The sequence below is a fragment of the Diplodia corticola genome (genome assembly GCF_001883845.1).
Source record: "Diplodia corticola strain CBS 112549 chromosome Unknown scaffold26, whole genome shotgun sequence".
NCBI classification, from domain to species: domain Eukaryota; kingdom Fungi; phylum Ascomycota; class Dothideomycetes; order Botryosphaeriales; family Botryosphaeriaceae; genus Diplodia; species Diplodia corticola.
The window spans coordinates 134,543-145,832 of NW_017971505.1; the positions used below are offsets into that span (position 1 = coordinate 134,543).

Below are 11,290 nucleotides of genomic sequence, written 5' to 3' on the forward strand. Positions count from 1 at the left end.
AAATTTTGTTTACACTAGAATACCAAGCCGCTGACCTTCCTTCGCGAAGCCTCCTGCAAGGTACCCGGTCCGTCCTGGCCAATCACACCCCTGACAATATTCCTCCACCCTCACGCCCCTCTCCGCACACCAGTGCTCATCAGTGTTATCTTCTTTTTCTTCTTCTTTCCTCCGCCACCTCCGCCGCCTCCGCCGCCTCCGCCTCCCCCTGCTCCAGCACTTGAGCTCTCGCCATTCCCAAGAGACAAGGCCTGTGCCTGCGCGATCATCTCATCCTCCCCTAGCAGTTCTTTCTCCCAGCCTTGAAGCCAGCCATCATCCGCGTCGTGCTCGTGCATAGACGCTTGCAGCACCGGACTTGATCCTGGGATAGCTGTCGTGCCCCAAACTGTTCGAGGCGCACTTGGGCTCGTCGAAGGGGAAGCGAGCGACGCAAAGGCAGAACCTTGCCGTTGGGCGTACGGAGGTGATGATGAGGCGCCGTCAGCCTCAACAGATCCCGACACCTCTGTAGATACCAAGGGCTGGAAGTCGTCGGCCGTGAAGCCCGTATTGGAAATACTGTTCCTTTTTCGTCGAGCTTGTGCGTACGCCTTTTGGTCCTCCTCTCTTTCCGCCCGCACACGCGCCTTCTCTTCCTTCATCTCCTTGTCCTGATTCCGCTTCCGTCTCCGCTCAATCTCGCTTTTGAACTTCTCCAGAATCTCGGGAGCAACCGTGTCCGTCCAATCGCATTCTAGAAAGCCAACTTCACACCCGTATGGTAAGTGCGCCAGGTACTTTGTGCGCTTACGCAAGTCGTCGTCTACAACGTGACCGGTCGACACTCGCTCTACTCTTGGCAAAATCGTTGAAGGGAAAGAAGCGAAGGTACCGAATGCCGCTTTGAGGATGCGAATGTCCAAAGGCGAAAGGTAGTAGTGAAGCAAGGCTTGGTAAAAGTAATATTCGGACGGCGTCTGCCCATCGGGTTGACGGTTCCGAAATTCGGCCAGCGACTTGGAGAGATTGCTTGCACTTGCCGACTGCGGCTCGCCAGAGCTGCCCGAAGAAACTTGCTCAGGAACGGCGCTTCCGGGGTGAACACTTGTGTTCACCGGTACAGGGCCTTCCTCGTTGGTCGGTGTTTGCTCGGAGTTCGAGTCTGCGAGGGCGGTACAGGATGAGTCGATATGTGATACCTCCGTCGGCGCACCAGGTTTTTTTGCTTTGTTCTCTGGCGGCTTCGTAGTAGATGTGGGAGGGTTTCCGATACCCTTGGTTTTTTCCTTCGATTCCTTGATCATCCGGATAGCTTTTTTGGTCCACTCCATGTTATCCTCGCCAAACATAACCTCGTCCTCTCTGGCTTGACGCTCGATCTCTCGGATGTCTCTTTCCAGCTGCTCGACCATGTAGTCCTCGCTACCCTTCATGATCCGGGCAAAGTCCATGACCTCGGCAGCTATGTACCAAGGGACCTCTTCACCCTTCGGCAGAGCATCTGCACCATCTCTGGGCAGAGCAAGCATACTGCCAGAGGACCGCATGACTAATCGCAGAACAACGTCTGCACCCTCTCGCGGAGGCTCGCCTTCTTGTCCAATGTAAAAACGTGTAGGTCTAGTGTCGGACATGTAGATGTTATCTTCGCAAATCGGACACTTTTTCGATTTCGCCTTCTTCTCTGGAAGCTTGGTCTCAACCTCAGCATGCATGAAACGAATCAAACATGGCAAGCAAAAGATGTGGCCGCATCTCGCCATCCGAGGTGCGACGGGTGTTTCCAAACAGATCGGGCAGGAAGCAGACTGCGACTGAGCAGATGCCAGAACTTGTAGGACATTGTTCCAGTCCAAGTGGACATCCGCGTCAATGGCCTGCTTTTGATAGTCACCGCGAGGGTCGACAATGAAGCGATAATTCGCGTGGACATATCTGAGCCACGTTAGAGCGCTCCGATAAGTCGCGATCACGCATCCACTCACCGCGCCTTGTCCACTGCATGGTAGCCCGAGCCTGGGCCCCACGCTGGATTTCTCCTATAGGAACGACCATGTCCATATCCGTGGTTCTGAGGGCGCGGGGGCAGACTAAAGTTCATCAGATGGGTGATGGAAGTCTGGCCCTTGCGACTGCTGGTGGAACGCATAGCGACCTGTGGCGCGTCTCGTATCAGCGTCGCATTCACCAAAGGGAAAGTGGAAGGAAGCTTACAGCCTCCGCAATGGCATCCTCATCCGCCAGCCCAGGGCGTTTAGCAGACTTGTGCTTCCTCTTCGAGGCCTGATTGTGGCGTGGCGAGGGGTAAGCTCGCGACGCTGCCCCCGCTCCGAAACTGCCAGAACCGCCGGCGCGACGCTGACTGTAGCTATCGCCAGCAGGTGACGAGCTGGATTGTGCTTGAGGGGAGAGTTGAGCCGCGGTGTTGGCTGACTTGGAGGCGGCTATCGCACCCGGCGGATGCGCGGACATGACGCACCGCAGCTATGACGATGCGGCAAAGACCCCGCCGACGGCTTGTTCGGCGGCAGCAGCTGGCCGGAGGCGCGAAAGGTTGCGAGGGAAATACCCGAGGGCCGGGTGCAATGGGATTGGGAGGGTGAAAACGCTGGTCCCCCGAAGGCGGACTTGCAGGAGAGAGTCCTTCGGGGCGTGATGGTCTGGAGCGTTGGTTCGACGAGGGACGGGATGGTGCCTCTAGCACGTGACTGAGAGGGCGGCGAAACCGTGGCTGCTGGTGCCGGCGTGTCAAAGAAGGCTTGTCCTGTCACAGCAGCACACGTTCGGTCGAGCATAGAGGCTTCTCGCGTGGCCAGGGACTTGGATGCGCGCGAGGCGTCGGCCGAAGACGGTGGCGCGGGGGGGGCAAGTTGTTGCCTCAGAATGACTGCTAGTCAGCCCATCCACGTTGAGAGCTTAGGTTGCCGCCATGCTCTGCAGACGCACAACAGCGACCAAGGCGGATCTACAGCGCTCGCGCTACACTGAAACGTGATCTCGGGATGTGCAGGCTGAGGGAAGCCTGCCCGCACGCCCATTGTCTCCTCACTGCCCGACACCCCTCCGCTGCCCCTCCGTTCCGCTCCGCGCTTGGCGAGCAGCCCTTGTGAGCCGCAAGCTCCTAAACCTTGAAAGAGGCCGCAAACGCCGGAGCCGGCGCGCGCGAGAACGTCGAGCTCTCCACAGGCTGGTGAAAGGCCGCCTGCATCACGACCATCCAGCGGGCAGAAGAGCCATTGCCTGCCGCGCCCCCGCCCCAGTCGGCGGCGATCTCTAACGGCTTGCACCAAATTGTTGTCGACGAGCCGATCATCCTCGCGACCCCGACCACGACGCACTATCACCACCTCACATCCTGCCGCACCTCAGCGCCCACCACCCTGCCGGCGCTCACCCATCCTGCTTCCTGCCGGCTCGCGTTGGCAGCTCCGTCGCCGTCCCCCCGCGCCTCACAAGTCGGTCGCTAGGTCCTTGACCGGCCAGCGCTGACTGTGAGGCACCCGTCCCCGCCGCACCCATGATGCCAGGACCTCACATACCATCTGCCATTCGGCGGCAGGGCGACCACTATTACATGCCGCCGCAGGCCCATTCCCCGGTGCCGATGAACATGTACGGCGGCTACCACCATCCCGCGCAATTCCATGGCGCCTACCCCTACTACCCGCAGCAGTTCCATCCGCCGCAATACCACCCGCAGTATCAACACCCGCTGCCGCCTCGTCCCTTCCCTCAGCCCCCGCCGCCTCAGCAACATTCTCCCGTGGTCGTGTCCTCGCACCCTCACATCCAGTCGGTCGCCCCCGTTCACCGCCACGCCGTCCGCACCCCGCCGGTTGCCCATACCCATACGCCTCCAGCCCCGCTGGTCGCGCATTCATCGACGCCACAGCCTGCGCCGTCGAGTCCCTCGGTCCATTCGCAGACGCTGCTGACGCCTTCGACGCCGACCATCGCGCAGAGCATAGCGACCCCGCCTCTCCTTCCCGCGACATCTCACCCGTCCTTCGCGTCGCAGCATGCGCCGCCATCTCCTGGAGTGAAGATGCCGTACTATCCCCCCGTAAGTTCGCCGCAGGATGGATTAGGCATTGCAGATGAGCTGAACAGGATGCAGCTTCCCTGGTACTCGAACCCTGAGGAGCCTTTCCCGCCCAAGGCGCGTCGGCAGAGGCGACGCAGGCGTGAGCAACCCCGGGCGCTCGCGCCGAACGTGTCGCTCCCGCCGAGGGATGCAGCAGAGTCGGAAGGACTAGAACAGGTAGATGATTCTGCTGAGTCTCGAGACCTTACTGCTGCTGCTACTGCCTCTGAGCAGGAGACTCCCGCCACCTCTCAAGCCCAGTCAGAGGCTGATTCTACCCACCCTACTACACCTTCGTCTGCTTTACCCCCCACAACGCCTCAGACGCAGGCGGCAACTGGACATACTCGCAAAGCTACCATCCCTGCGGTGCCATTCATTCCAATCAAGCCAGCTGTGTTACCTTCTCAGCGCAAGGCTAGCACCGCTACTTCAACCGCCGAGAAACCCCGCGCGGGCTGTGATGTGCCACAAGAGAGTGGCGAAAGTGTAGAGCAACCACCCGTCGCATCGCCCGAGTCAGAACGCACTACTACTGCACCCTCTCCTGTGCCAAAATCAGCTCCGAAGTCATGGGCTGATCTTGTGAGGACCCAGAACGCTGCTGCTGCTGCCCCGGCCACTTCAGGCTCCAATGCCATCTCAACGGCCAACGGCTTTGCTGCGACCAAGAGCGACTCGATTGCCGACGTGCTACAGACTTACAACGTGAATGCCGACAACAAGATTGCCTTCCTTGCGCCTCGAGGTCTTGTAAATACTGGTAACATGTGCTATATGAACTCTGTAAGTTGACGTCCCTGCGGGTCTCACCCGACAACAACACCGTTTTTCTAACGAGCTACAAGATTCTTCAAACCCTTGTTTTCTGTATACCATTTTATGATTTTTTGGATCAGGTGGGCAAGCGCGCGGCGTACAGTTTCAAAAGCGAGACACCTTTGCTTGACGCAATGTAAGTTTTATGCAACCGGATGCTACATCGCCTCTAACATGTTTGCAGGATAATGTTCATGCGCGAATACACCATAATCGACTCTGCAGTCTCGCAGGAACAGCTCAGACTACGACTTAAGGATACCGAACTTGAGAAATATGGTGAACAATTTACCCCCGAGTTCGTCTACGACGTGATCAAGCGTCAGCCAAGGTTCTCTCATATGAGGGTGAGTTTCGCTTCTAATCCGGATGTCTCACATACTGACCTTTGTAGCGTGGTCATCAACAAGATGCTGAAGAGTTCCTGGGTTTCCTTTTGGCTGGCCTTCACGATGAATGTGTCCACGTTATGAAGAGTGCGCCTGCGAGCGCCACCGTGACTGACGATGGCGCTTCTACTTCCAACACCGATTCGACGCAGGTTGAAGGGTGGCATGAGGTTGGACCCAAGCAAAAATCATCCGTCACAAGGTCCTCAGGGATCATTGAGTCTGAGACTCCCATCACCAAAATGTTTGGCGGGAAGCTCCGCTCAGAACTTCGCGTTCCGGGCCTGAAAACCTCGGTGACGCTCGAACCCTATCAGCCTCTGCAGCTTGATATTGGCGCTCCCAACGTTAACAACATCGTGGAGGCGCTGAGGGCCTTGACCAAGCCTGAGACTCTTCAGGGTGACTTCAACTCTCCTCGTGGACCTAATGCCTCTACCACGAAGCAGGTCTTCATTGAAACACTTCCGCCGGTGCTGATCCTCCATCTGAAGCGTTTCCAATACGACAACACTGGTGGTACTCAAAAGATCTGGAAGAAGGTCGGCTACCCTCTGGACTTGGAAATTCCAAAGGAGGTATTCCCGCAGCACATGCGCGCTGGCTTGGCTGTCAAGGGCGGCGAGCCCAAGTACCGCTTGACTGGTGTCGTCTACCATCATGGAAAGACAGCCAGCGGCGGACATTACACGGTGGACGTGCGTCGTCAAGATGGCCGAGAATGGATCCGGATGGACGACACGGTCCTTCGGCGCGTCCGCAGTGAAGATGTCGCTGAAGGCGGCAGCGAGGAAGATCCTCGTATACTTGCGAAGGCACTTGAACAGCACAAGAAGGACAATGCAAGCGCCAGCAAGAGTATCTACGAACAGGCTGGCTTTGATGAGGATGACTCGCAGATTGAAGGTGGTTGGAGCCAGGTTAACGGCTCGGGTTCCACTGCTGGCTCCAAGAAGTGGGCCGGCGTCGTTAATGGCACGGCTACCCCAGCTACGTCAACGGGTAAGAGGACGCCGATGGCGGACAAGGGGGCCAAGGATAATAAGGTGGCCTACATTCTTTTCTACGAACGGGTCAGGCCGTAGGCCCAGCTACTTCCTCTTAACAACACTCTTTTTTCGGGATTCAGTCTCCAGCTCTTCACAAAAAAAGTTCATGGTTTCGGCAGCGTTTGAAGGCATACACTCGGTGGGCGTCGTTGGAGCTTGGTGGGGGTGGGGCTGGGCTTGGCTGATACCTCGTGACGCTGGCTTGGTCCAGGGAGTACAGGGCTCCGAGGCACGAATAGGAATGGAGGTTCAGGCTTTCTGATTGCTGTAGATAGCTTATACGGGCGGATCCGAGTTGACTTCTGGAGCGAGGACGTTTGGGGCTTGGGGTCCGGGGTAGAAGGCATAGGGGATGAATGCATGTTGCTAGAGAAGAAAGACATTCGTAGTGGCGGCTTCTCGCTGCGTTATGGGGTCGCCATGTCCCGAGAGAAACGGTGCAGGCGGCTGATCATGCAGGAGTTGCACAGACGGCCGGAACAGAAGCAAAACGTGAGACGTTCCTCGATCAAACATATGTGCAAAGCCATGCGAATGGTTGATGATCTCTTGATGTGGCCACGATGGGCTTGTATGTGCAAGAGACATCAGCGTTGGGATCGACAAAGCTCTTCAGGGTGGGAGTCGTTCGGCGGCACGACTCGGGAAACATGGGGGATGTGCTCGGGTGCGATGCGGGGGCGGGCGGAGCAGCGCCAATGGCTAAAGCGCGGTTTGTAAGGGTCCGATCGATAAAACCATTGTCCGACGCATTCTGCACCCGGCAGCGATGGTGACGGGCAGCGGCGGATGAGTGTGCGGGCGGGTGCAGGGTGGGCGCGCGCAGGAGCGGTGATTGGCCGAGGCTGGGGTGTGGAGCTGGGTTGGTGTGCGGGGAAGTCGTTTTAACGGCCTCAGACGGCCGACCCTGGCCACGCAAGTAACTCTCCGGACGCTGGACTTGGGAAGGTACAAGACGCAGACACTCATTGACGGTCCCCATACGCCCATCCCCCTTGGCACCTGTACACCCCTCTCGCCTGCACCACTCCACTGCTGCACTCGCCGCTGCCGACGACGCGGTCCTGAGCTCGCCTGCAGCTCCACCGCCCAACGTCATCGAGGCAGGCGAACCACGCACCACCTCCCTTCCCCTTCCATTGCTCTGGCACGCGCCCATTCCTGCACACCACTTCCCCCACAGCACTATTCACGATGCTGTCTCGCCTCGCGCCCGCCGTCCGCTCTCGCGCGGCGCCCGCGTCTCTGTGCGTTTCCCGCTCCCTTACCGCTCTCACCACGCGCCTGTCGTCCACGCGAGCCCCAGCGCTCGCCGACGTCGGACCCGATGGCGCTGCCACCTTCGACCAGAAGCAGGCTCAGTTCCGCCAACAGCTAAGGGAGCAACACCAAAAGCGGGAGCGTGAAGAGAGTAGGTCCCCTGCCGGTGATGATGTGTCTGCGTCTGTACCCAACAAGCGATCTGGTTCTCCTTCTCCGTCTTCTTCTTCTTCTTCTTCTCCTTCCTCTCCCAATGGTAAAGCTACTGGCTCACTTGCATCCAACCTTACAGGAGAAGCAAAGGCTCGCGAGGAGTCGCAGGAGGGCAGCAAATCCGAGGGCAAGCTGTCGAGGCTCATCTACGGCACCACCGAGGGCCGCAACCTCGATCGCGAGATGGAGCGCAGCTTCTCGCAGGTCCTAGCTCGCGGCAAGTACGTCCACTCGATCGTCTTCCATGAAGTCAAGCCCGACAAGGTGGATGAGTACGTCAAGCTGGTGGGCGAATGGTACCCGAAGATGGCGTCCCTGCCAGAGAATAAGGTGCACCTGGTCGGCAGCTGGAGGACTGAGGTCGGAGATTGCGATACTTTCGGTTAGTCACAGGCTCGCCCAACTTCTGCTCGAACGTTGGGCTGCTGCTGGCTGAATGAGGCTGATTTGCGAGTTTTCAACAGTCCACATCTGGGAGTACCAACGCTACGAGGGCTACCACGCCTCTCTGCACAACATTCAGTCGCATCCCGGATTCCCTGAGTTCGACTCCAAGCTGAAGAAGCTCATCAACTCGAAGCGCACGTCCCTGATGCAGGAGTTCTCGTTCTGGCCGACGACCCCGCCCCGCTCACTCGGTGGCGTTTTCGAACTTCGCTCATACACGCTACACCCGGGCAACCTGTTGGAGTGGGAGACGCACTGGAGGCGCGGTCTCAATGCGAGGCGCGAGGTCATGGAGGGCGTCGGCGCCTGGTTCGTTCAGGTCGGTGACCTGAACACAGTGCACCACCTTTGGCAGTTCGCCAACCTGGAGGAGCGCAAGAAGCGTCGTGAGCAGAGCTGGAGCGTCGAGGGTTGGGGAGAGACGGTTCACAAGACGGTGCCGCTCATTCAGACGATGAAGAGCCGCATCCTGATCCCCATGAAGTGGAGCCCTGTTGCATGAGAGATCGGTCTTCAACATACAGACCAAGAACAGCAAATGGATGGCCTGAGCAGTGGCCCCAGGTCTTTAAGGCGGCGATAAAAGTACGAAGAACATTTGCTGCAAGGCTTTACGTGTCCCCGTTAGCGAACGGTATGAGAATGAGCATGCGATGGGTTTAGTTCTCAGGCGAATAGCAAATGCACAGTTCGAACACACTAATCGTCCAGAATCTATATTGAACGCAGGCCGATACCTTGACGCACGGATGCTGAATCAGCAGTTGTGGACGGGACGGCAGGCGTGCCGCTTTGAAGCTACAGCGCAACTTCATGGTACGCAGAGCTGCACGCTTGCCTTTTCGCGTTGCCCAAATCCCAATGGCTTTTTTCCTCTGTTACGCATGACACCCCAAGGGCAGTGACTAGCGTTGTGGAGCAGCATGTGAAAGCTGCCAGAGCTTGACCGCTCAAGCGGAGGAGCACATGGTACACGGTCCAGTCGCAATTGGCGGGGCGCCGGTGACGCCAACGCGTCGGAAATGCCAGGAATCGCGACCCAAAACAACTTTTTCGACCCACGCACGTCGTTCTGTAAATACTCTTCCCCCGCTGCGACGACTGACACGACCGCAACGACCGCCACGACGACGACTTGCACGCCGACGCTTCTTCCGGCTTGCGCCTGCTCTCGACCACAGCTACGCACTAAACCGCACGCGGTACCTCTGGTCTCATCCACAACCTAGTCCAGAAAAGACGAGACAACAGCGGGCGTCGGCCCCATAAAGAGCTTGGACAAGGACGACCACAGCCAGCGACATACCAGATACAACGCGACAAAATGGTGTACATACGACAGGACAAGCTCCCGCGGCTGAAGGAGTACAAGTACTCGGGCGTGGACCATTCGCTGGTTTCGCAGTACATCATGAAACCATTCTACACCCACGTCGTCATCAAATGTTTTCCCATGTGGATGGCGCCCAACCTGATCACTCTGACTGGCTTCAGCTTCGTGGTCATGAACTTCTTGACCTTGCTGTGGTATACACCGACCCTCGACCAGGACTGTCCGTCGTGGGTGTACTACAGCTGGGCCGTCGGCCTGTTCCTGTACCAGACCTTTGATGCCGTCGATGGCTCCCAGGCCCGCCGAACCCGCCAGAGCGGCCCGCTCGGTGAGCTCTTTGACCACGGCGTCGACGCTGTCAACACCTCTCTCGAGGTCCTGATCTTCTCCGCCGCCATGAACCTCGGCCAGGGCTGGAAGACGGTCATGACGCTCTTCGCGAGCCTGCTCACCTTTTACGTGCAGACGTGGGAGGAATACCACACGCACACGCTCACCCTCGGCTTCGTCTCCGGGCCCGTCGAAGGTATCCTCACGCTCTGCGTCATCTTCGGCCTGACCGGCTACCTCGGTGGCGGCAGCTTCTGGAGCCGCAGCCTGCTCGCCTCCATCGGCGTGGTCAACAAGCCCGCCTGGCTGCCGGAGCTGCTGTACAACATGGCGTGGACGGAATGGTACATGGTGTACGGCGGCATCATCCTCGTCTTCAACACCGTCAGCGCCTCGCAGAACGTCATCGCCGCGCGCCGCGAGCGCGGCCAGCGCTCGCGCGGCGCCATGCTGGGCCTGCTGCCGTTCTTCACGGCGTGGGCGCTCATCCCGACGTACCTGTACCTGCAGCCCGTCATCCTCAACGCCCACCTCGTGCCCTTCGTCTTCTACGTGGGCCTCATCAACGCCTTCTCCGTCGGCCGCATGATCACGGCGCACCTGTGCAAGTCGGCGTTCCCGCGCACCAACATCCTCGTCCTGCCGCTCACCTTCGCCGTCGTCGACAGCCTCGGCCCGTGGATCCGCGAGACGTTCGCCAACGCCCACATCGACGGCTTCGACCTCAGCGCCCTGCGCAACGCCGGCTGGCCGAGCGCGCTGGGCGACGGCGTCTACCAGGTCGCTTTCATCTTCATGTGCTTGGGCTTGGCCATCGGCGTGTACGGCAGCTTCGTCGTCGACGTCATTTGGACCATCTGCGATTATTTGGACATCTGGTGCTTGACGATCAAGCATCCTCACACGGAGGAGACGGAGAAGAAGGAGAAATAGCCGCGCTTCGAACGAACGAGGTGGTTCCGGGAGGATTCGTGGAAAAGAAGTGGTGGTGGTGATGACGATCGTGACCGGAAGAAGATGAATGCTGGATGAAGGAGATCGCGTACTGGCAATATGGAAGCGAGCTCACGGAAGCATATGATCAAGGAGTTCGCCAGCGCAGAGAAGAGCGGGATGGGAATTGAATGGAATTGTCAGCCCTCTAGATGCGGGCACCCGGGAGATGTAAAGGACACGATTAGCATCTTTTCGACACTCGTTATTGCTCAGCGACCACGGTTCAGGGTGCCGGTACGTATGCTTGGTGCGGCTGCTGTATCTTTTTAATCCTCTTTGACCTTACGTCTCATAAATCGTGTACGATGAGTGAAGGGCGAGGTAATGGAAATGGTGGGGATCAAACGTTCGGGAAAGGGAAAGGCGATTTGAACGTTCTTTATGTATG

The 11,290-nt window shown here is 58.3% G+C and overlaps 4 protein-coding genes across 4 annotated transcripts; 3 read left to right on the plus strand and 1 right to left on the minus strand.

Moving 5' to 3' along the window:
- Window positions 1-110: 110 nt before the first annotated feature.
- On the minus strand, window positions 111-2,454 carry BKCO1_2600048 (ring finger domain protein; the record flags this gene model as incomplete). The annotated part of the gene is made up of 3 exons (XM_020273447.1): window positions 111-1,917; window positions 1,968-2,137; window positions 2,197-2,454. 3 exons carry the CDS (start codon window positions 2,452-2,454, stop codon window positions 111-113), a joined length of 2,235 nt encoding a protein of 744 aa, XP_020130192.1.
- Window positions 2,455-3,499: 1,045 nt separating this feature from the next.
- On the plus strand, window positions 3,500-6,359 carry BKCO1_2600049 (ubiquitin c-terminal hydrolase; the record flags this gene model as incomplete). Its single annotated transcript, XM_020273448.1, has 5 exons — window positions 3,500-4,045; window positions 4,100-4,852; window positions 4,915-5,021; window positions 5,070-5,232; window positions 5,280-6,359. 5 exons carry the CDS (start codon window positions 3,500-3,502, stop codon window positions 6,357-6,359), a joined length of 2,649 nt encoding a protein of 882 aa, XP_020130185.1.
- Window positions 6,360-7,517: 1,158 nt separating this feature from the next.
- BKCO1_2600050 (nipsnap family protein) lies at window positions 7,518-8,745 on the plus strand (the record flags this gene model as incomplete). Its single annotated transcript, XM_020273450.1, has 2 exons — window positions 7,518-8,178; window positions 8,261-8,745. The coding sequence occupies 2 exons, from the start codon at window positions 7,518-7,520 to the stop codon at window positions 8,743-8,745; spliced, it is 1,146 nt and encodes a 381-aa protein (XP_020130269.1).
- Window positions 8,746-9,567: 822 nt separating this feature from the next.
- Window positions 9,568-10,839, plus strand: BKCO1_2600051 (cdp-alcohol phosphatidyltransferase; the record flags this gene model as incomplete). Its single annotated transcript, XM_020273451.1, has 1 exon — window positions 9,568-10,839. One exon carries the CDS (start codon window positions 9,568-9,570, stop codon window positions 10,837-10,839), a length of 1,272 nt encoding a protein of 423 aa, XP_020130270.1.
- Window positions 10,840-11,290: the final 451 nt, after the last annotated feature.